The sequence below is a fragment of the Cyrtonyx montezumae genome, unplaced genomic scaffold (genome assembly GCF_038088225.1).
Source record: "Cyrtonyx montezumae isolate F1298 unplaced genomic scaffold, pur_monq_1.0 scaffold_12, whole genome shotgun sequence".
NCBI lineage: Eukaryota > Metazoa > Chordata > Aves > Galliformes > Odontophoridae > Cyrtonyx > Cyrtonyx montezumae.
In genome coordinates this window covers 14,924,857-14,949,777 of record NW_027071848.1, presented here as the reverse complement: position 1 = coordinate 14,949,777, position 24,921 = coordinate 14,924,857, and the positions used below count along the sequence as shown (strand labels likewise).

The window sequence follows — 24,921 nt, the reverse complement described above, 5'->3', positions numbered from 1 at the left end:
ATGCAGTGCTGTTCCCCCAAACAAAAAAATGTGGTTTAGAATTGTTTAAAGTTGAAACTGGTATGAATTTCAGTGGAAACTGACAGCAAGGTCTAAATACTTAGAAGTAACAGAGGAGAAAACCAAAACCTGAGAACTGAGTTTGTAACCGAAGCTGCAGGCCACGAATGCTGGGGTATGGTGGTAATGCCATGTTCTGTTTTCTTCATGCACCAGAGTTGAAAAGCTGGAATTGATTTCTTGATGCTTGTTACGTTGCCAACCTAGCAAATACTTACAGATCATTTATGAAAAGATAAACATAAACTTGTTTAGAAGAAGGTTTAACTTGAGCAGTTTCACAGGATCTTTATGTGATGATTTCCATTTGCTTTGCACAGATGTTGGGATTGCTCTTTATTGAGTCCATCTGACTGTAGGAAAAAAAGCCGTGTAAGGAGTAGATACAAAGTCCTGTAACTTCTGAGGCTAGAGAGAACTAGCTGTCATATTTTTATTTAAGGATGATAGAACAGAATTAAAATCACAAGTGCCTTAGGATTCACTTTTACCTCAAACTACAGGAGTTTGCCAAACTACAGTTGTTTTCCTAACTGCTGTCTGAGCTGAGGGACCAATGTAAGTATGAGGAAATCATTTTCCTGGTTCCATAAAGCTGTAATTAATTTTTATGAAGTTTATTTAGGGTATTTTTAAATGAAGTCTCACAAGTGATAAGATCTTAAGCTTCTCTCTGTGTGTTAAGGCTGTTCAGTATGTGGAGTCTTTAAGCATGAAATTTGGCTCAGCATTTAGTTCTGTACTGAGAGCAGAAATGAGGTTAACAGATTATGGAATGCTTTAACCGGAATTACTTACAGAGAAATGAATCTGTTTTTATAGATAACACTGTTCTCTCAACCCATTAGAGAATAATTAAGAACTTTTTTATATTTCTCGATGAAGGAAATACATGTTTGTCCAGCTGTGTGCAAGATGGTTAGTTAAAAATACATCAGGAGCCAAAGACAAAGCTTAATGTAATGTGCTTTTAGTACCATTCATTATTTTTTTTAGTTAAGCAAGCAACTCTATGTAGCAAGGTTGTTTTAACTTTCTTCTTTTTAATTGTTTTTACATTCTCTTTTGTGTTGTTTAAAAAGTTTAATGCTAATGCAGAACTGGAGAAATAACACTTTGGTGAAATTTCAACCCAGGACTTACTCTGCGTATAACATGATGTCTCTATTGTGCAGTACTCAGGAGTAGTACTCAGGCTTTCATGATGCAGTTGAACTTGTTCTTCTATGCATGTACATACTTTACAGGTAATTGTGTGGTTCAGGTCATTTTTTTGTGTGTGGATTGTGTCCCAGTTTTAGACAGAAGCACAAAAGGAGACTGTGCAACTGTGTACATCAAAAATGCACTAACTAAACTAATAATAACTAAATTACATGGTTCTTCAGGGTTGACCTCCTTTAGTGGAAGTGAGAGGCTTCCATGGATAGACAATGTATTTCAGGGAGTAGAAAAAAGTCAGTAATGACTGAACCAAACAGGGCTCACCCTATGCATTGAAATACCACCTTGGTATGTTTGTGACTATAAAAAGAGTTACAGTTGTGTAACATGGCTTTAGACCCCTTTGCCATAGATAACTACAGGTAAGCAAGACGTGCTGTCTCTGACCAGAGTAGTTCTGTGGAATGAAGTCTGTAATGCATCCTGAAGCCCTGTGGATTTACGTCTCTAGTGTGCATCAGGAAAAAGCTCTTTTGAGCTGATGCACAGTACAAATATCAGTGCTGAGGGAGAGGAGGCCATGTGGAGTGGGTGGATGGCAGCAGGCAAGGTGTGCTCTGACCTTTTGCTCATGTTGATGACCAGAGGTTTAAATTTGCCATATTGGATGTCAGGAAAAGGTCTCTTCCTCATTGAATTTCAGGAATTCAGTGTGTAGGGAAGAGATTCAGCAAGGAGTGTGGTGGTACACAGTGTTCTGATGAGTACAGCTGCACTCTGACCAGCATCTTACTCAACTAAGGAATGAACTCCTGAAGTTTTGGAGAACTATGGGTGCAGGAGAATGTGCCTGTCAGGCAATATGCGAGGCAGACTTCAACAACAGAATTTGCTGTTGGGATAAAAAGAGATGAAATTGCAGAAGAGGCAGAAGTGGAGAGTTTCAAACTGTGCCTCAGGAGTTCAGGTTAAAAGAAAGAAAGACAGCTTGTGACAAGGGAAAAGAGAAGTGGTGAAAATGTTACATGCAACTCATACAGTTTCACAGGGACTTCGGTCAGAACTTTATCTATCTCATTTTATTCTCTCCGGCTGTATACCTGTTGGCCTGGTTCCCAGAGTGCTTCAGAAAACATGCTAGATGCATATCTGAAGGGCAGCCCGTGTAAATTATGTTCTAATTCTCTTAGAGGGAGTGTCATCCGATTGTTAGAGCAGGGAAGTGGATCTCTTTAGCTATTCCATCAAGCCTTAGGGTGTGGCAAGAGGAATCCTACTTTACCTAGAAGTGTGCAGGGAGGCTCTGTTAACACCTGAGATATGCTTTGGAGCAAGTGAGTATCTTGTGTATCTCACTTCTGACCAAATTTTTTGTTCAATACAAATTTACTTACCTTGTATCTTTTTTTTTTCTCTTCCAGTTACTATTTCTTCAACTGCAGAAAAAGGTAACTCTTCTTAATTATTTGTTTAATGAGTAGTTCTGTTGTACACAAGTTTTAAGGGATGAAGAATTTAAATGTGCTTTGTGAGTAAGCTCTCTGTATTAAGTAGTTATTGCTAAGAAACAAGATAAATATTATGAGGATGAGTATATTGAGTTTGTTGTTCCACAAACTTGGGGTGATGACAAGACCTGTAAGTATTATGATTTAAGTATGCAAATATTTTTAAATGCTTACCTTCTGAGAACAGAATAAAGGAGCTGCAGCAGTCAATCTTCTGATTATTCCTGAAGGGATGATGTATATTTATACACTCATAGGATCACCAAGGTTGGAAAAGGCCTCCAAGATCATCCAGTCCAACTTTCTACATTCCACCAATATTTCCCTAATCCACCGTGTCCCATAGTACCGTGCCCAAATTTTTCTTGAACACCTCCAGGAATGATGACTCAGCCAACTTCTGAGCAGCCCATTCCAGTGCCTGACCTCTTTTCTTACTGTCACTCACCGTACAATCCTCCTTGTATCCTGTGACTTGAAGAGGAAGAATTGTTCTACTGTTAGCTGCTTTCCGAACAGCTCACCAAATTCCTCAGAACACCATTCCTCAGGACTGATTAGAACTGCACAAGGTCACAGACACTTCAAAGGTGACTGTACAGTGTGATTTTACATTTCCAGGTGAAGTGGTTAAGGCCTTGTTTTGACAAACTTTCCTTAATGCTTCATATTGTCGTTAGCAAGCATATGTCAGTGAGTTTATTTATAGAGATTCAAACTGATGAAAGAAATTCGAGTAGTCTTGTATTGCCACTTCTTTCAATTGTGGACAGAAACAGGACTGAAGAATCATGCAATTCCACAAGTTCCAAGTGCTGTCTTTATAAAATTCTAGGCTTGTTTTTTTTTTCCTGTGGAAACATGAATGATTGGGATGTTTTGAAGTTCATTTCAGTTTGTGAAGGAACATGAGAGTGGTTCTCATGGTCTTGTATTAAGCATGGATTTACCTACAAAGGGCCTTAGAGTTGAGACCACTCAACCCTACAGAAGAGGTTCTCATCTCTTAAAGTATTTTTGCAAAAAAATGTGGAATTTGAAACTAACCCTTCAGTTCATTTCCTAGAAGGGAGCATCTGGGAGAAAACTGCAAAGTAACCCTGCTGCAGTCTGTCTGCTTTTATCTTTTTAAGAGGAGGTGAAAGAATGGGAAAAGCTCCAAAATAAATGGTAAGCTTTTTAGACAGGAGCAGTGTCAACCTGCTTTTTTTTTTTTTTTTTATTCCAAAGTGCAGCTGGGCTTCATTAAATCTGCAAAAATCCTGCAGATGGTTGCTGCACTTTTACTTTCTAGTTCAACTAGAAGTTTTACTTTCTAGTTTCACAGAATCAAAGAATTGTAGGGATTGGAAGGGACCTCCAGAGACCATGGAGTCCAACCCCCTGCCAAAGCAGCTCCCTAGCCCAGGTTGCACAGGTAGGCGTCCAGGCGGGTCTGGAACGTCTCCAGAGAAGGAGACTCCACCACCTCTCTGTGCAGCTGTGCCACTGCTCCGTCACTGCACTGGGAAGAAGTTCCCATGCACATTTGTGCAGAACTTCCTATGCCTCAGTTTGTGACCGTTTCCTCTCATCCTATCACCACACACTGCTGAGAAGAGTCCAGCCTCATCCATTTGTCTCCCGCTCCTTAGATATTTATAGATGTGGATCACATCCTCTCTGATTCTTCTTTTTTTTTAAAGCTGAACAGCCCCAGGTCTCAGCCTTTCCTCACAAGGGAGGTGTTCCACACCCTTTATGACTTGTAGCCCTCTGCCAGACTCTTTCAAGGAGATCCCTGTTGTTGTTTTTTTTTTTTGTACAGAAGGGAGCCCAGAACTGCATGCAGACTCCAGGTGAGGCCTGACCAGTGCAGAGTAGAGGTGGAGGATCACATCTTCGGAAGTTCTTTCAGAAGCACAAGATCTATGTTTCTGTTAAAGAAACATGGTAGTGCAATGACATCAGTGTAGTGTAGATGTATCTCTGCCTTTAATTTAAAGGCAGTGCCTGGCTGATCAAATATACCAGAAGAAAAATACTTGATAATTAATGAGACATGTGGTATCTTTGAAACGTGCCTCTTAGGCTTTTGAAAACAGTCACTTGCCTGCTTTTTGCATCCTCAGTTCTGCAGCATGTCACAGGTATCCTGCATGGATGAATTTCTTTACAACGAAGACGTATCTTTAAAATGAGATGTAAAATTGTTTTTTCACCTGAATTGAGACTTCTCATAAGCTTTATCAAGTTCTTAGAAGCCAACTTCCAGTAGCCAGGAAACGACATTAGAAGAGTCATATGACCAAAGTATCAGTAACATTGCAATGTAGTTAATAATATGCATCTTAGCAAATACGTTTTCCAGTGTGATGTGTTCAAGTCTTTCTACCTTTTTAATTACAAGTTGTAATTCAGTTACTGGCGATTTCTTCACCTCATTAAGGCTAATTGTTTCCCTGTCCCTTCGTTTTCATATTCTTGCGTACATTTATATCCATTAGGGTAGGGGAATAAAGTCAACTCTCAGTTTCTCTTACCAATATAATTTGATTCTGTTAAGCATTGTTAGCTCTATAATGTGACCATTTTTAAAGTGGTGTTAAGAATGATGAAGAAAAAATTGTTGGAGGTAAGCTTTCTAAGAGCTTAGCGTGTCTTTCGAGGATGCTAACAGCTTATCTTATGGCATTGTCTTCCTCAGGGCTTGAACTATGGTCTGATACATGTCAGTGCCTTTAGAGAGAAGCTGTTTTAATTTGGTCATAGAATTCTGGATTCCCTATGCAGAACTGCTTCAGGACTCTTACTTTTAGCTAAACTGGCAGATGCTGGGTTTGAGTTATTTGATGTTTCTTTATCTGTCTTGCAACTACAAGAAAATGAAGTGAATGGGAATGAAGCCAGCTTCTGATTATATTTGGAACTGATGTAAGAAGCTTCAGGGGGTAGTCTCAGAGGGGATACTACTACCCAAAGGAAGGGTGGGTAGATTGACTGCCAAAGTAAAGCCATCAAAAATGATCTTTGCACAGACTGTTCTCAGGGAGCACTGGCAGAACACGTATTTGTGTGTATAGTAGGAATGGCAGCATCAAGCAGGAAAAGAAACAAGAGGCATTATGGACTACCAACTACAGGCAATTATTCCTCTCTTGGTGGTTCCCCACTTTGCCGGACACATTTGAAGATCTTGTTTATTGCAAGAGTACGAGAGCCCATTAACAGCTGCCCCTTTCTGGTAAATGCAGATTGCATTGCCATAGATTTGTGCTCGTTATTGGCATATTTACAACCTATGACTTTAAGGTCCTGCTGTTTATGGAGTGTTGGGTGCACTAAAACGAAGCTATCAAAAGAACTTGGACTATGGGGTTGATTTTTATGGGCAGAATGAAACTGTTTGCTGTGCTCTCCCCTCAATTTCAACTCCTTTCATCCCTTTTTTTCTCCCCAAACCTATTATCTGTGCAGATGTTTCCACTAAGATTTTAAGTCTTTTCTAGTTATCTCACATTTTTAAATTGCTTACCCAGATTATGTTTGAATGTATATGAGCATGTAGAACACCATTTCCAATTACGTAGTGCCTAGTACAGCCAAACATGAGTTCTCTCCTGTCAGAAATAGAATTCAAGTGACAATTTTAGGATAGCTTTAGAAAAGTTCTGCATCCTCATTCAGTTCCACAGTTGAAAATTTGCCAGTCTGTAAAGTTGGTGGAGTCAGTAGCAAAGGTAGAAAGCAGAATTCTCTGAAGGAAGCACAAGTACTGTTTTTTTTTGTTTTGTTCTGTTTTGCTTTTTCTCTTTCTAATGTAATGAACAGTGACAATCCTGGGAAAAAAAAGAAAAAGATATATTAGGACTGTCTTTTGTGGCTATATTTATTTATTTATTTAAACTTATGTAAATTGCTTAAGGTTAGAGTCTGTTCTGCAATCCACTAAGGATGTAATGTGGCCCCTTAAAGGACTCTGTGCATCTGCACAGGAAAGTAAGTCAAGTTTCTTTCTTCCCGCAACTGAAAAGGTCAAGATAATGTAAATATTTGGTATAGTTTCTTTTCTGAAGCTTGCTGATCTGGCATGACCAATCTGTTTCCTCTTTGGGTGGTAAAATAGACTTTTAGAGGAAATGAGATTGGAAGAACCTTCCAGAGTCATAAGGTCTTCGGTGTTGTAGGCAATGGTATGATACAGACTCATTCAGAAATTGATGGGGCTCCATACTACAGCCACCTACATTTTGGTACAGACTGTGACTGTAATAGTGGAACTCTTACAGTGTACGTGGCTCTGATGATTGAAATAAGATTCCAGGCAGTTTCAGCTCACAACAAGCTCCTATCTCGGAGTTTAGTTCTCTCATTTCTTGGTTTGGGGTTTTTACACTTGCTGAAGAGCAGTGCCTTCTACGATGGCACAGCACTGTGCTTTTTCTGTTTGAAGTACATCTCTTTACTGTAATTTTAAAATGGAATTGTAGCATATTTGCCTAAAAAGGTCGGCAAGGTGAAACTGGTTTCAGTTCTTTTTGTGTTGTTTTTCCCTCTTGAAATCTCTTTGAGTATCTTAGATAAAAACATTTCTTTGAGTAACAGCTGCCATCTTATTTAATGATTTGGTGGTGGTGCATGGGTTTGAGTTTTCTGTGGTTTTGGTGGGGTTTTTTGTTTGTGTGTTTTTTAAGTGGGCGCTCCTAGATGGTGAAGTTTGCCCAGGCAAAAGGGATTAATGTAACTTAATCCTATCAGGTGATTCACGGTGTCATACCGTAGCCCTCAGCAAAAATCAGAGTTTATCTCTTGCTCTCTTCAGCTATATTCACCGAATTTTTATTTGTATTTTATTGCAGTTGTGTACCTTGTGATTTTCCATCTGTCATTTGTCATGTTTGTATGGTCCTATGGGAAGACAATTTTCACATCTCCTGCATCCCCCTCCAATGAGGTAAATCTGACGTTAGAAAAATGTCAATGCTTTTTTTATAAGTAGATAAACTGTTTTCTGTGATGAAACCTGTTTGCAGTAATGTATGATTCACCTTTCCCTTCCCGTTATCTGAAATAGAACAGCTTGACAGCAAATCATGAATGAAAATCATCATATTAACTCTTAAAAAAATTGTGAGCTTTGTATAATGGCATTTCCTTAGAATAAATGTTTAATACATCACAAATTTGACAGTCAGAGTGTATGTGCTGAAGCAGTATGATAAGTTTTATTTGAGATTGCAGTGCACCGCTATGAAGTAGTTAGACATTTTTAAAATGGAAAAAAACCCAATGACTGCTGTTTTGGGTTGTTTTCTCTTAGTTTTGAATTTTGGTTGGAAAAATATAGTAATGCAGTGTATATTCATAATCTGGAGGACTGAACCACTTACTACTAAGTCAAGAGTTGAGATTTAGTGACAGTTGAGAATCAAATACATAAAGGAGCATTACAGTAATTGCAAAAGAGCACATGGTGGATTTAAGTTTTGTTTTGGAAAATGGCAGTATTGATTGATTTATTTTTTTTTTAAAGCCTGAAATTAATTACCTTGTTTCTGCTTTCTCTAAGGCATGTGTTCATAGGGCTTAAATGCTGGCACCCAATTTGAAATGCTTCTCCTGGCTTTATAAAGCTTTTAAATTGGATAAATTGTTTGCGATGTTGGTTGCTCTGTGGGGGTTGCATTTTTGTTCTATTTTTGGCAAGACTGACTTTGCTAATATCAGCCTTCAGCGTTTTTGCGAAGAGTTAAAACCACATTTCCATGAAAGAGTAAATACTGCTCTGCAGTTCTTAATTCTGTCTCATAGGTCTCAATCTTAGAAAGCTGAGAAATAGAAAGTGGGGAGAAAAAAAAAAGATAGAAATTATTCTGCTGCTTAGGTGAGCAAAAGGGGCAGAGCTGAACAGTCAGGCCTAGACATTCAAAGGCGCTCATCTTCAGGGTGATGTACTTCAGCTTTTTGTGGGATGGTTGTTCAGGCAGCTGTTCAGCAGCTTAGCTGTGTGGTTGCAGCTCCCATTCTTGTAAAGCTATGTGAATTTGGGCTGCTCCTAAAGCTATCTGGTAAATTTTGCTATCTACCGTGGTTCTTTAGTGGTAGACATCATTTTCTGACTGTGCTTACCCTGTAGCTGAAGTAATACTGAAGGAAGCTTTTGATATTCAGTGAGGTGGAAGGATATTTTGGGCATATGGCATGTGATGAATATTTCCTATGTTACATGTAAGCATAGATCAGTTTGATACAATTTTCTTCCGTGGGAAGGAAAAAAAGGCAACTCAAAACACACTTTCTCTGGGAAAGTCCCTTCTGTTCATGTTCATAGGTTCATAGGTATGAATATGTATCAGAGAGTGATTTCTGCTGGCTTTATTTAAAACCAGACTTCAGAATCTCTGCATTGGACGAGTATAAACGTATGTATTTTAGCCATTTAAATTAGCTATTCTTGCAAAACAAACAGCATCCTGTGTTCATACTATTGAACTAAAAAGGGATTCTGCAGATGCTGTTGTCCTAGTGTAATCCCTGTATGTTTGTTGGAAGAAAGAACAATCCACATTATTAGATCCAGAAAGAGGAAGGAAACAAAGGGACTCTTTGTTTTCAGTGAGAACTACTGGAACCACATTGGACGTTCTGTTGGCTATGTGGTAATAGACAACTTCTGATGTCTTTGAACATACATTTCCTGCCATTGTCTAGCAAGCCTGTGGTCTCATGGCCCTATTAATTTTTGAAATCAGAACAGAAATACAGCTCTTCAGAAAACCAGGGTCTTTATTTGGGGTTTTTAAGAGTGATACTCTGATGTTACTTGGAAAAACTAATAAAGTTTTAAATCGTATGGTTTAGTTCCTTTTCTGTACATTAATGCCTTACCATAGAAATGTGATCTAGGAAAGTATTTTGTATTTAATGCAACCTCTTCTTGGTCACGGCTCATAGAGCCAACTGTTTGGTACTCTAGCAGACAAGGCATGATGCTTCACATCTATCTTAGTGTTTGATGTGAGCATTTCCAGTTTCCATATTTCAGTAAATAACCTTGTCTTTAGAGATGGCTATTAAAAAAACAAAAACAAAAAAACAAAAAAACCATCCAAACTCTTGACAAGGAATGACATGTTAAACTTCAGTTTCATTCTTTGCATAGATTGCTTCCAGTTCTTGATTATTTAAAAGGAGGCAGTGCTTCTTGTCTTACCCTTCAGTGATGGATGGGCTCAATAACTGGAGTGCTATCATATGTAACAGAAGAATGTAACTAGATTCTGTGGGATGTCAAGCAACTTATTTACATTCTGTATTGGGAAATAAAACTGAGAAATTGCAGGCATGTCTACTACTTCCTTCTTTATTGTAAGTCAAGTCTTTGTTGTTGCTTGTCAACCATCTCTATTCCAAAAGAGGAAAAAGTACACGATGAGACAAAAATCTGAGTCAGTCATACATATTTTTGGTAGGAAAATATGGTCGTATTAAGACACACTAAGCCAATTTTTGCTCCAGTTGCACACACAGCATTTTCCACTTGGTACTATGACTACTTTGTGTGTGCCCCTAAAAAGGGTTCTTGTCCTTGCGGGAAGCTCAGAGTTTAAAAGTGCTTCAGAAGAGAAAATTACCAGAGGAAATTTTGAGTTCAGCCTCTGCGCCACAGGGACGTGTCAGCACTCTGGGTTGTGTGGGTCTTAATGGTAAAGCTTATAATTTCAGTAGATATAAAAGTTTCACAAGTGAGTAAAAGCTTTCCAGGTGATACTGGGAAGACTTGGAATGGTTATAAGGCTTGAATAGGAGTGATCCTCAGACTGTACTCAGATTTGTAACTCTCTGAAACTGTACAGGCTTTTACTAAAGCTGGTACAGCTTGTTGGTTGTGAGACAAATGCTGAATACTCCCAAGTTAAAAATTCCATTTATTCCAAAAATTCCAGTTTCTGTGCTGTAGCCATGAGAAGTGACTTCCCCCCACTGCTGTTTTCTCTGGCTTGCATGTCTCTGTCTCTCAAGTTAGAGAGTGAATGTGGGTTATGAGAATTTTAACTTCCAGTCACAGCAAGGAACTGTTCGTTACACATTTCTCTTGTTCGTGAATTGTTTTTTTACTATATACTCATCAGCAGTTAAAGTTTATAAATATTAGTATAAGGATATATATATATAAGGATATAATAAGGATAGTGTAAAGATTTATACTCATCAGGAGTTGAAGTTTGCACCTTCTTAAAACTCCCCCAGATTTTTTGCTTCCTTTGTGTTGAAGGGAAAATGCAACAGGTAATACAACAGACAAGTTGGAGGATCTTCTGTGCTATTTGGGGGAGGGGAAGGATGAGGGCAGGGATCACCCAGAAATGTGCTTACCCAGAGATAAAGACACATGGAGTCTCTTCTTTGGAGCTTGAGTAGAGCACAGAGTTATAATTAGTATCATTGTTTTATCCCCATCTTTTCACTCCCCAGTTCTGCTTGTCGAAAGCTGATAAAGAACAATATGAAAAAGAAGAGAGACCAGAGTCCCAGCAGGAGATTTTGAGAAGAGCTGCTAAAGACTTGCCTATTTATACTACAACAGCATCAAGAGGTGAGATATATTTTTGTGCTCCTGAAGCTGCTAGTGTAATGCAGTGAGATTTGTTTGATGTCAGTGAATGAATATGTCAAGCACCTTCTGCAGAGGCAGTGAATGTGTGGCTGTTTGGTTGGCTGTTGTTTTTTTGCACTGTGAAAAACTGGAGCCCTTCTTCTGGAACTCTCAGCATGCAACCATAACCAGTACATGGAATAGTAATTTCAGAAAAGAGAAAAAGGAGGAAAAAAAAAAAAACAAACATAACACCTCTTGTAGTAAGAAGTTAAATGAAAACATTTATCTGCAAACCTGACTACAAAAAATAACCACAACTAAGAAATACACCTAGAAGTAGGTGAAAATTGGTGTGTATGCTCCATTTTACAATCAGTTGTATCCCTTTTTCTGAGTTCTATCAGTTCCATAGGTGTAGGAACTTCATAGTTAAGGCTATAATCCATTACAGAGCACAGTTCACTGTGACTTTTCAAATGCAGTCTAAGGATACCTGGATTTTTATGTTTTATTTTTTACTTTTTTTTTAAATACAAGCCTCCCTTTGAGGGAATCCCATTTCCTGAAGTGGTCCCAGGAAGCTGCTGCCAGCTCTTAGCAGTTCTGCTTTGCTGTAGGTGTTGGCTTTCTTCCTTCCAAACTGCTTATACTCCTGTCTTATTTCCATTGAGAGGTGCTTGAAGTCTTGTTTAAAAATACCCAGGAAAGATGAAAGAGCTAAGTTGCTGAACAGTCTGCTACATCTCTGTTTGATGAAGAGGATAGAGAAGGCTAAGCTGGCTGCTGAAAGCTGGCTTACTGGAAGATTGTAATTTCATATTGATATGCTTAAGTACTCTGTCCAGAGGTGAAAGAAAATGAGAGGCGCTGGTGGGGTGATCACTGACAGAGGATGAGGGATGGAAAGACTGAGGAGCTAAAGAGTAAATGGAAGTGGACTCTGTACGGTAGTAATAGAATCATAGACAAGTGTTTAAAGTAGGTTCAGTTTCTTTAAAAAACTGAAAAGTATACATCATGTGAGTGCATACATGAAGGTCTGAAAACAGGCGTGACGAGATGGGAAGATTTTAAGATTTTGTGTATGTTAAGGTGGAAAACCTTTGTAAAATTGTAATAGTTTATCCCTTGCCATTTGAATACAGCCATCAGATACTGTGATCGATGCCAGCTAATCAAACCTGACCGCTGCCACCACTGTTCTGCATGTGACATGTAAGTGTCTGAATCTAAACTGATGGGTGTGTTCATTTCTCAGTGTTTCAGCCCTTGCCTGACAGCGGATTTTATTCTTTGTTCCCTTCTCTAACAAATGGTACCTGAAGTTCAGAAAAGCAAATCTCCTGTTGCAGATCCATAGACCAAAATGGCAGAACTTGTTAGGAAAACTGCTTACAGCTGTATAAAGCAGTGCTTATTTAAAAATAAATAAATCGGCAATTGAAAGTAAAGAAGGGCAAGTCTGAGATGTGAGCACACGCTTACTGCAGAGTTGTTCTATTATATCTTGCCTCTTCAGCTTTGAAACAGATGTGTGCTACTAATAATGCTATAATCCTTTATCTGAAGAAGTGGCAGTCTAACCATTTAAAAGACCCAAGTGTTGTTTCCTAACCTCATTCTCTTGAGTCATCAGAGAAGTCTGTGAGGGCACTGAAGTCTAAAGCTGTGAGCAAAGCTTTGTATGGATGAGCTTGAGGAAATCTAATCAGCTAAAGAACCTAATATACATCTTTTGGCTAAAATCAAATTTAGTAGCAAATGCAGCAAGTATCTGTCTGTCTGAAATGTCTATCAGCTGTCCTTAAACTAAAACTGGATGAAGATGGCATATGGACTATTGAGTTTACTCACTTTGCTGTTTTTTCCTCAATTACTGTAAACAAACAGGAAAGGAACAAGGATAACAAAAACTTAGCTGAAATGAATGCTGAGTTGGTGTACATCACCCATGTAACACTGAAACATCCTTTGGATTTGTTTTCTTTCCACACACACATAAAACAAGCGTAGCTTAATCGACTATAAATAACATGGTTTAAGTATTGCTTAGTAATACAGTGTTTATTTAAGAGATTCTCTTCATAGCTCTATTGAATCCCACTTGGTCGTTTTGGTTGAAAGAATGTCTGCTGCAATTTGAAGATGTGACATGAATTTGGATGGCTGGGAGAAGATACAGTGGGAAATTTTCATTATAAAAGCACAAAGCTCCGAACCTCCAGTGCGTGTGTCTTAGAAAACAAATGTATTTTTTAGTTTAATTTGATGGAGATGATCACTTTTCTCTTTTTCAGATGTGTACTAAAAATGGACCACCACTGCCCATGGTAAGTTTATAAAAACAAAATAAAGTACCAGAACAGTATAGTAATTATTAATCAACTTGCTACATGCAGCTTCGGAAGTGAAACTTTGAAGTAAGGATTGATTCATACAGAATTTTTTGAGGCTTCAGTACGTGAAAATGAGTTGCAGTTCAAACCGTACTGTTTTTCCTTATACAAATAAACCCTGGAGTTACCAAGATCTATGAGAGCTAGCATTCTTCTGTTTAGTTCAGTATTGTTATCAACAGGTGAGGTGATAAGCACTACCTTGTGAAAGTCAGTTTCTGATTACTCTCCTGCAGTTTGCATTCACTGGTAGTCAGTAAAAATGTTACCTACTATGACTGCAAAGATAAAGATTGTGCTGTCTTGGGTTGAAGGAGTTTTTGTAACCAAAGCAACATTCTCAAAAGTTGATGGACAGATTGTATGATGTGAAGTCACTGTATTCAGTTCCTATTGTGTAAGACTCCTCCTATAGAGACTGTATGCATTGTATGTTTTGCCAGCTCACATCCTCTCCTGTAGAACTTCTTGGGAGAGGGTCAAATTTATGGGAAGGCCTCAGCTAATTTGGCCAGAAGAAACAGGAGTTCATTCAGAATGACAGCTCAGAATGCTTCTGAAGCACTAGTGTCAGACTGTTTTGGACATACCACTGACATCATACATGTTACACTCTGCAAAAGCAGTTGAATGTATTGTGCTTTTTTGGTTGTTGGCTTGTTTGGGGTTGTTTTATTAATTTTTATTACTTTATTTACTTTTTGGTACATCATAGTAACCTCTTTCTCTTTCCCCTCCTTCTAGGGTGAATAATTGTGTGGGATTTTCTAACTACAAATTCTTCCTCCTGTTTTTAATGTATTCCTTACTGTACTGTCTGTTTGTTGCTGCTACAGTCTTGCAGTACTTCATAAAGTTTTGGACAGTAAGTTCTAAGGTGTTTTTTTTTTTGTTTGTTTGTTTAATCTTGCATGTATTCTTGAAGGCTGCATCAGCATGTTGTCACTCACCATTTATTCTGTTCCATAGTTCATTACCATTAACAGCATCAATCAAAGTGACTGAAACAGGAGAACCTTCTGAATATTGATGAGTTAAATTATTACACTTCCCAGAATAAGTAATTGGAAGAAGTTCTGTTGGGGACACTGCAATTTCTCTGCTCCATCAAATCAAGTGGCACAGCTTAGGTGGTTTTTTGGTTGGGTTTTTTTTCTTTTTTTGAGACTGTGAGTTGTAGATACCTGGGTATAGAAAGAATTGGTTGTGTAAAACAAGTGCATGTGTGTATTTATATGTACGTATGTGCATCTGATTTTATATATGTACACACATTGTATGTCATGTCAGTATTTTTAATTTTGTGTCTTAGACTTGTTTGTGGATACTCCACAATCAGATAAGACAGTGGATTTCTTGGGAACCCACTCTTATCTCTGCTTTGGGATCCTTAGGCATGTCTGTACTTCATACTTGCAGCTTTATTGATCTGATATGGATAATATGCTAGGATAGATACGGTGTTAATTATACCTGTACTCCTTGAAAGTAGTGTTAGTTAAATGATAGATACACATACATGTATCTTACTAGACTTAGTAGAATGTATGTGAAGAGTGAGCATTCTTGCATGTCAGTGTTACCTTTCTCTTGTCAGCATGGTTCCAGTTGCTTTCCAGGCTGAATAGAATGTGTTCTGGTGTTGTTTCCTTTCATCTCTGAAACAGCATACTGTGCCTTCCTCCCTCTTGAGACAGAAGAGATAGCATCAGAATTCTCTTATTCAGATTGCATTAACTAACATGAGGGGAAAAAAAATCACCGCTAAGTGGAAGGTTTTCCATCACATGTTTATAAATAAAACAACAGTGTAAGTTTCTTAGATCTAGTTGCTGTTGGTGTAGCTGTGAAGAGCAGTAATTACCTATAGCCAAATAAAGTCTTTACTGGAGCAAAATGCCATCTCAGAGTAAGTGAAGCTTTGTATTCAGAATAGCTTTATTTGAGATCAGTGTCACTAGACAGGTAAGATGAATGGTGCAAAAAGCATGTTTATTTGTGTTCATCTAAGCACGCTGGTCTAATCTGCCCAAACAGCGTGTATCTCTCAGTTCTGTGCTGTCACGGGAGAGCAAGGAACCACATGGGAATTGAGCTTTTGATAACTTGTGAGACAAGAATTGTGAACACATGCATCAGTTTAGTTGTGCACTGTCAGATATTTCAGATGAAATTATCTGATTCTGCTGTTCAGTCTTGCTTGACTGTAAATACTTAAATTTGGAATTTGTAAGTGTGCCACTCCCAGACATTTGCCTGGCTGCTTCCCAGTGCTTTGTATGCCATTTCTAACATAGCTGGAGATGTGCTTTTACACATTTACCAATCAGTGCTTGAGCAGAGACGATGAATTTGCTTTGTCACCTCACTTCATAAATGTTACTGCAATGGAAGTCAGCAGGATTTCTGAGCACAGTGAATGCTGAGTAGCGGCACTTGCAGCACGCCTATTCCAAAGCCCATCACACAACATAATGAAGCAGACCCTTGAGCAGAGGAAGTAAACTTAAGAGGGATTTATTTTTTTAATGATTTAGTTGCTTAAAACACTTCCTACAAGAATGGGCTTCTTCTGCATGTGACAGTAGAAAATGTAGTCGTGTGTTTACACTTGTGGCTTTAATTTCCCTATTACTTTCAAGACAGAATATGGTGATATCATGATCTTACAATTACAATAGAACTCTGACTCACTTTATGCATACAAAATCAATCATTTCACAAAGGTAATGTTGCTATGATTTTATGATAGCTTGATTAAACTAGAGCTCTTGAAAGATTTGGTGGCATCATAATCCTGCAGGCTTGCAGAACTTAATAGAACTCTCTCTGCCAACTGTACAGTAGTCCTGGAAGCTTCTTTTCAAATCTGTATACAGATCAGAGGGGGTATAGGTATGTGCTGGCTCTGGATGTCTTCACTACACTGCTAATGCTCAGCATTGTTTGCTACAGTATCAGACAGATAACTGTTAGGGCTGTCTAGATTTTGTTGATTTAGAGGGTTTTATTTCTTCATAGCTTTCCTGTAAGGAATGTTCTAGAGCCCTTCAGAAGGTAAAGGTCCTTTATTTGCTTTCTCAGAAATGTTTTCAGAGAAAGTGTGTAACAGACTGCAATATATATCCAGTGCTGGGATTGAGGATGAACCACTTGGAGCACAGCTTTAATCACTTCAGAGCTTGGAGTAATGAGTCTGTAAAGGTGTATGTGCTAACTACACAAATTTTAGCAGTGCATTGTCTCACACTGACAGTAACACCTGTGTTAAGGACACAACGTTCACAGGCTTGCAAGCTTGTGAGATGTGCACACCTACCTTGTGTGGGAAAAGATCTGTGTCCTACTTGTACGTTCAAGACTTGAATAGCATCCTTCATGCTCTGTGCAGAAGTATTGACCATACAGTTAAGTACTGTTCCAGTAGTGATGGAGCAACTGTGCTGACTCTTCAGTGTTTACCATGAGTGTTTACACTGTTACGTGGGTATTAAAATCTGTTTTGTAGATCAGGGGAATATGAGTGACATTTTAATTCCTTTGTTATACTCAGAACTCCTTTTCCTATACTCATAAAAATTTTATTTCTACCTCGGAAGTTGTTTAAGATGAGCAGATAAAACCACAGGTTAACAAAACGTGTTTGATACAAATGCCAGGACTGGCTGAACGCCCAGTCCTTGACGCCTTGCTTACATAGTGCATGGCAGTGCTTCCCAGTGGAGGTTTCTATCAGCTCTCATTCTTGCTGTGCTCTCTCCCACCTTGAAACCTGTATAATTTCCAGCTGTTTTGAGTGTCTTTCAGTGCCCTCCAAATTATATTGGCAATCCTGAGCATTGCTAATTTAAGTATATGGTATGTGTTCCAGGACAGATGGTGCATACTTCTAAAAAAGCCCTCTGCATTTTTTATTTTTTTAAAGAAAGAAGAGTGATTCCATGTCCTTGGTTAGATCTCAGTCCTCTTGCATATACACAGACGGATGTATATGAGATGTTCCAAATTTTTTCTAGATTTAAGATGAGTAACAAGTTGAGTTCTGACAGCATTTTTTTTTGTTTTATTTAGTTTTTGAAGTGGCCTGATAGATACCCAAATGATTTGGTGCTTGTGAAGGAGTTTGTAAAGGGCTCTTCGAAATAGTGACTGGCTTTGGTTTATTATGTGTGCAGAGTAAACGAAATTTCTTGGTGCAAATCACTACTGTTTATAAGCATTGCAGTTTTCCCTCCTGCAAGGCTCTGCTTCTGTGCTCTGCTACACATATTTTAGATAAATCATGGTGCAGGTTTCATTCTTTTCCCATGCTGTGACGTGTGGATTGCTGCTAGATCACAGCTGTGGCTGAGTCTGTGATACACATTCAGAGAGTGCACCCTTCTCACCAGGAAGGAATGAGGCTGATGGGTTTTTTCTGAAAGATGCTTACTCTCACTCAAGAACTTAGAGCCAGTAGCTGAAATGGCATAGTCAGAAAAGGTGAATGCTCTCTGGGATGGTGCATATTCACACTGCATAATAAAACAAGTTTATCTCCTAATTGTAGACCTGCTGGTTGAAGAAGATGCAACTAAAATAAACTTACAGTTTCTGGTCTATACACAAAAACTAAGCTGTCGCTGCTTTTCTGAGCTACAAAATCAACTGGTCTGGGAATTGTTCATAGAGATCTATGTCGTTTAAGAAAGCAATTCTACAAGAGTCATATAGGTAGCACTTTGTAATGCTTAGTAGTTTAAGGTTCTAGTTTCACGTGGTCTTTCACTTCACAGTTGTATAGTGAAAAGCCTGAATGTGGAAACTCTAGATTCCTTTTTTGTTTTTGTGTAAATTGCAAACTGTGGTGTTTGGCAAGTATTGGTAAGTGTGACTGCTTGGGTGTATGCATGCCACCAAGAAGTTAAGAAAATTAATCTGAAAACCATAATTCTCAGGAAAACTACCACATATTCTGAGGTAGGGAGAATCATCGTAGCTTTAACACAAAGCTTAGGGATTGGCAGCAGTTGGGATATGTATTTTACTGGCCTTCATTACAGAGAATCTTGAAACACTTCATGTCCCTGCAGTGGTGGGGGGAGTTGACTGCTGTACAAATTATCTGGGCAAAACAACATCCAGTAAATACATTTTTATTTATTTAATTTATTTAATTGCCTACGAAATAGATAAGGAAATTGAAACCACGTGGCAGTTGAGATAGCTGGACTGTGCTATCCTTTGCTTCCTCTAGCATTGTCTCTCAGTAGCTGGCATTTCTGGAAACACTGTTAATATACATCACGCTCCCAGGGTAAAAGCTTAGGCTCTCACTACCCTTTCTACAGTGTAATCTATCTCAGTACATCTCACCTGTGACTAGTTTGGGAAGCACTCATACCCTACTCTTGTATGAAGCTTGGAAGTCAAAATCTAGCAGGATTTTTGTTGTTTTGGTTGCTTAAAAAAAAAAAGTGCAGGGAATGGTTATTTATTTTTTCTGGTTTTGACTGAGAATATATCTAATGGTAATAAGTATGTTCTGAAGTCAGACTTCTTTCTATATTTATAAACCACTGCTTTATACTTCTGAAGTGTTCTGAGCTTTTCAGAGCTGGTTTCATCATGTGCCATGTTCACATAAACCATGCTTGTGGTGGGAGCTAGCAAGGAGTGCACCCAGCACAGTCATGCTACTCAGGCTGAGGAAACCACTTGAATGTGATCCAGCCACAAAATCTGAATAGCAATACTTCAGAAAAAAATCTCATGCATTGGCAGTTAGCAGTGTATTCTTATGTGCTCCGTCCTCCATTCTCTTGGAGGAGTGGGGGCTATGGCTGCTGATGGGCGTTGGAACTTGGCACGTCCAAGAGCACGTGTGCACACCAACCATTTCTTTCTTAACAAAGCTTGTGCTGTTTTCAAACACTTGGTCTTAACATAATGTTAGTGTTTAATAAATTGTCTTTGTTTGCACAAAGCTTTGCCGCAGGAAAGCAGCAGAGAATTGTCCAAAGGTAACATTCAGTATTGATGTGATTATTTTAAAATTGTTCCTACTATAATTTCTGTCATCCAGTCATTCATAGCAGCTATTTCCTCCACTGTAGTGATGATGTAAACTTGTAGTTTGTATTGCCTATGAATGTAGGAGCTGTATGTGGATGTAGCTAACACCTGTCTGCTCTTGATCTTAATTGAAATATCTTATGGATAATCTTTAAACAAAAAAAACAAAAGCATTGGATAAGTGTATACTGAATGAGCTAATGGAAAAAGTAATGGCAATGATGCTAACTGAATGCTGAATAAAAATAGCTTCTGTGCTTTCACGGTGCTGCCGAAGGTCAGCTGCTTAAAAGAACTGCGATTTTGAGGATGTGGAACTGGAACAGTACTGTTGCAGAATTCCACTGGCCTCCTGAAAGCACAGCCCTAAAAACAGTGTTGAGGGTGGAATCAACTATCACATGTGGGTGGGAAGTTATTTTTTAGGCAGTGATTGTACTGAAGTTGTTTTTCACTCTGGTGAAAAACTTCCCGCCTTGTCAGATACGGCACAGTTGTCCTGCTAGGTACTTGCTAATTGTTTCCCCAGCCTTAGAGATCACCCAGAGTTGAAGATCAGTCCTCACAAACTGGTCTTACCTGGGAGCTGTTCAGTTGTGAAAACACGATATGATTAAGCTGCTTCCCTTTCACATTCCTTACCAGCTCAGAAGTAGGTTCCATATTATTAACTGCCAGGAAAGAGTTAGAAACTTTCTGTTATATCTTCTTCCCTTGAAAAATAAGTGGTCTGGGCAGTTTCCCCTGCATTTCTTTAGCTGTGGCTTCACAGTCAACTTTTTATATAGGACTTTTCTTTCCTTACCCCCCTGCTGTGCATTTACAAACTAACCTGATTGTACACAGTGTTAGCTCACAGAACATGTACACTCATGTTACTAAGCTCAGATGGAAAGGGTACCCAGCAGCCTTCAGTGTTATTGTACACCAGTTTAATGTGACATGGAAGAAAGGCCCTGCTTACACTTCTTTTCTACGTAAAAATTGGGGTGAGAAACCTGTAGCAGAATGGGTGTGGCAGAAGGTGTTCAGTGATAATTGTACATTATCTGATAAAAAAAATGTTAACATGTTAATTTCTTTCTCTCTTTCTCCTCAGAATGAATTGCCAGATACCCATGCAAAGTTCCATGTACTCTTCCTTTTCTTTGTGGCAGCCATGTTCTTCATCAGCATACTGTCACTCTTCAGTTACCACTGCTGGCTAGTTGGCAAAAACAGATCAACAATAGGTCAGTTATTGGAAAATGGAACTGTTCCTTCTACTGAAAAAACATAGTGCTGAGAATGAGAGGTTCTGCTTTCACATATTAAGGGACTGTTAAAGTTCTGTATAGTAAGAAACAGCTTTGGCGAAAGAGTTAAAGGTGAAACATGCTGTCTTGCAGGGCCTGAGAGAACAAAGCATGTGTAGTGGGTCCTCTGCTGGAGCCAAGTGTGCAGATTCATGAGGAATGTTAATTATTTTAGTTTGATGTTAATACCATGAGGCACTGTGCATTTCTGTTGCTTTATTGCATAGTGTTAAGCAATGTAGCAGAATTGCTACTTACAGCTGCCCTATTGTTACTGCACTTTGAGTAGCTGGGTGAATCCAGCCCAAATGAAGACTGCGATGTATGAACATAATACATTTTGTTCCAGATCAGAAAGAATGTTCCTGAACCCTGTAAAGTAAGCAGACCTTGGTGTTAGGAAGTGACCTGTAAAAGCCCTGCAGTAAAAACAGAGACAGTGGTGCACATGTCCTATGTCATAAAACTGTAAGGGATTCCAATTATTTCCATGCCTACATTTTCTATATGTCAGTGATCAGCATAAGCAGGTTACTGGTGTGAAAGTATCTGAAGTTCCTGCTACTGCATTTTTAAGTGCTTTTGTTTGGTTTTGTTTTTTCTTTTCTGGTATCTCCACAACTAATGTCAAAATCTTATATCGTTAGGCGGAAGTTAAATTCCTGTCCCCACAAATAAATGGATTGCAAGTCATATTACTTTAAGATTGCTAGAGTTTTTCATGGAGGAAAATAAATATTTTTGATTTTTCAATGTGAGGGTTGAATCCTTTTTGGTTTTACATATCTACAGCTAAGGAATATTTACATACTGAAAAAATTAGCGTGTCTGTTGCCCAGAAGTCATTGTTAATAATTGGCAATGCAGTCAGTGCTTTATTTACTTTCTGGTTCATGATTGTGAAAAGACAGGTTGTTCGCATGGGGAGAGCAGTGAGTCCTCTAGGCTCTTGGCCAAGGGTGTAACCTGACTGAGTAGAAAAACAGGAGGTCAGTAGGATTTAGGTAGTTCGCTGTAGTTCATGGTGCCTGTTTCAAATGTAATAATCTCCCTGTTCTCTGATACCATGGTGCGCTCCTAATTTGACTTCAGACTTTGTCAGAGCAAGGAAAAATAACTGTCACGTTTCAGCTTTAAGTACAGTAATGCTCTCTAGTAAGTTGCTTACTTGTGCAGAAGATCATCTGTTCAAAGATGTGCACAGGCCAAAGAGAGCACTAGCCATCAGTGAAGTAGGATGTGATATCTTGGTGTGCTGGTGGTACTTTGCTCTATCTTGGACCTCATGTTAAATTTGAGGAGAGAAAGGTGACTGTTTCTCATACATGAAATGCAATCCTCTGATTTTTTTTTTATGTTTTTTGATATTTTTTCCCCACAGTGTATTTCAAGATGGCTACAGCTTGCCTGAGCCAGTTTTCACAATAGAGAAGTTTGATTCTGTTAATTCCTCCCCATTGACTGCTCACTACCTTAAAGTAAGTTGCATGTTTTTCTTTTACAGAAACATTCCGTGCACCCACATTTCGAAATGGCCCCGATAAAAACGGCTTTTCTCTTGGATGCAGCAAAAATCTGAGGGAGGTTTTTGGAGATGAGAAGAAGTATTGGCTGCTCCCTATTTTTACCAGGTATTCAGTCGGAATGGAAATTAATTGGGAAATGAATTAGATCCCTGATTTTCACTTTGCTTCCCCTTTTCCTGTGTAATGAAGCGCAATTGAAAAGCCAGTTTGTGCATCTTGCACAGTTGGCATAGGGAAAATCCAAAGGGGAAAACTGAGCAAACTGCATAAGGCTTTAATTCACAGATAAGAGCCTCATTGTCCAGGGCAGGAGTTTGGAAAGCTATGAGAACTGCATTTAAGAAGTGGTGCATGTTTTGTTGGTAGTGTTAATGCCTGATTACAGAGCAGAAATTAGCAACGCAGAGGAAAGACAAACATTGCATGAACTTCAGCATTAAACATCAGTTTAAAACTTTCTCCTATTCTCAGCAAACTTGACAGCTTTTGTCTTGCTGTACATTACAATTTTGTTATTAAAAGCCTTCTGAAAACGCATATAATTAAGCAGCAGTGCAAAAGAAATAGATATGATGGAAAATAGCAGTTTTAAAACTTCAGCTGGACTAGTGTTAGGGAGCTGCAGGCAAGTGTCAGAGAAGCAGGGCTTAAGCAAGAGTTACCTGCTGCCTGCTCACATCGTGCCAGAAAATTAGCAAAGCAAAATAGGTGCTGTGTGCAACATTGCTTTTTGGAGGCTCATATTCTGCTCTAAATGCTGGTGAAGCTTTCTGCCAACCTGAGGACTGGTAGGAAACAGGTAATATCAAGATCTTAGGTTGCCTCAGCCATTTGCCTAATGAACCAGACTCTTTATGTGATTGATTTAAAAACAGGTGAAAGCCATATTGTAGATGGGCCAGATTGTTTTCCCTAGCATGTTTCATTTTGACTAAACTTGCTTTAAAAGAAGGGTTAATTAATCTCACAGTGATGGGAGAAATTTTAAATGTTTAACCACTGCAATATTATTTGTGCTACAGTTTCTGGGATTATAAATAACAGATAGTATTGTTTCCTGTGCACATTGTTGTTTCTGAAACGTGTGGGCTACTGCATTGCTCAACAGCCCACGCTGAATAATAGGGTGGGAATCATTTGAGCTCCAAAATGTAATTAGCTGATCATAGAGTTTAGTGGTAGGACTGCCTTGCCCAAGTGTGGAGTTCTGTGCTGCTCTCAGCAATTGATCCCAGCCTTTGTGCACAGGCACTTGTTCACATAATGTAAGTCAGTTGCTAACAGTGATTTGAGTCTGTTTCTGGTTTAGTTTGGGCGATGGCTGTAATTTTCCAACTCGTTTGGTGATCATGGATCCAGAGCAACTAACTGTCTCAAGCCAAAATGAACCTGCCAAAAGGTAACTATGACACTTAAGCTGTTGATTTATGTACTGTTCCACACTTACCTGTTAAAAAAAAAAAAAAGTTCCAATTTTTTTTTATTTTTTAACAGTTTAAACTTGTCAGAGTGAATTTGTAAGTCTGCAGAGAAGGATAGGATGAATCGAGACAATAAATGTGGAGCTCCTTGATGCAGGAGGAGGGTTTCTTGGTTTTGGCAGAGGATGTGGCTCTAAGGAGACAGAACAATACAAGAATTAAAAACAGCTTGTGAGCTCCTTTTGTTAACAACAAGAAAAAAGAATTCCTAAAGAAGACTGAGTAATGGAACCTTTTAAAAATAAAATTAAGATGATTTTTCAGTGAGTAGAAAGTAGGTACTTGTGTTTCTCCAGCATGCCTAAGCAAGGAATACTGAGACATACAGTGTGGAAGAGGAAGATGTTTGCTGATTTTGAGCAGTGGAGTTCTCTTAGGTCAATACTTTTTATATCTCCTTATTTGCATGGTTTGTGTCTTCAGTGACGTTGACCTAATTTTGAAGGGCTTCTGCATAGCTTGGTGAATCTTTAGCTTGAAGGTTCTTGTCAACAGCAGTCACTGGAGTTATCAGGCAGCAGGGGTTTAAAGGCAAGACTGAGAAGCTAAGTTGTTTTCTGCCAGTACAACATAACCTGTGGAATTTACAGAAAATCAGGATCTTTGTGCAAACAGCAGATGTATACTTTTGCATTGGGAAGATGTTCTTCAGCACAGCTTAACTTTTACTGATGGGATAAAATGACTTTAGGTTGTTCTTCCAGACAGTACGGGTTAGGTTTTCTTTGTAACTGTGTGGCAGTAGCATTGCTGTCACTGTACTGTTTGTAGTCTATTCATCTGTGCTTTTTATCCAGTAGAACTGTCAGTGGCCTATTCCAGGTAAGGGTTTGGAGTGGTGACTGGAACAAGCCTATAG

General features: G+C 38.7%; 1 protein-coding gene across 5 annotated transcripts in view; it reads left to right on the top strand.

Moving 5' to 3' along the window:
* The window catches only part of ZDHHC20 (zinc finger DHHC-type palmitoyltransferase 20), a 42,873-nt gene that overhangs the window by 13,800 nt on the left and 4,152 nt on the right, over positions 1-24,921 (top strand). For 3 of the 5 annotated variants that reach the window (XM_065730093.1, XM_065730091.1, XM_065730090.1), the window contains exons 2-10: positions 2,646-2,672; positions 7,571-7,665; positions 11,187-11,307; positions 12,456-12,525; positions 13,608-13,640; positions 14,451-14,571; positions 20,860-20,992; positions 22,560-22,686; positions 23,891-23,980. In XM_065730093.1, coding sequence (XP_065586165.1) covers positions 2,646-2,672; positions 7,571-7,665; positions 11,187-11,307; positions 12,456-12,525; positions 13,608-13,640; positions 14,451-14,571; positions 20,860-20,992; positions 22,560-22,686; positions 23,891-23,980 — 817 coding nt within the window. The remainder of the gene's footprint in view (positions 1-2,645; positions 2,673-7,570; positions 7,666-11,186; positions 11,308-12,455; positions 12,526-13,607; positions 13,641-14,450; positions 14,572-20,859; positions 20,993-22,559; positions 22,687-23,890; positions 23,981-24,921) is intronic. The other 2 variants (XM_065730094.1, XM_065730092.1) reach the window with 1 other exon arrangement.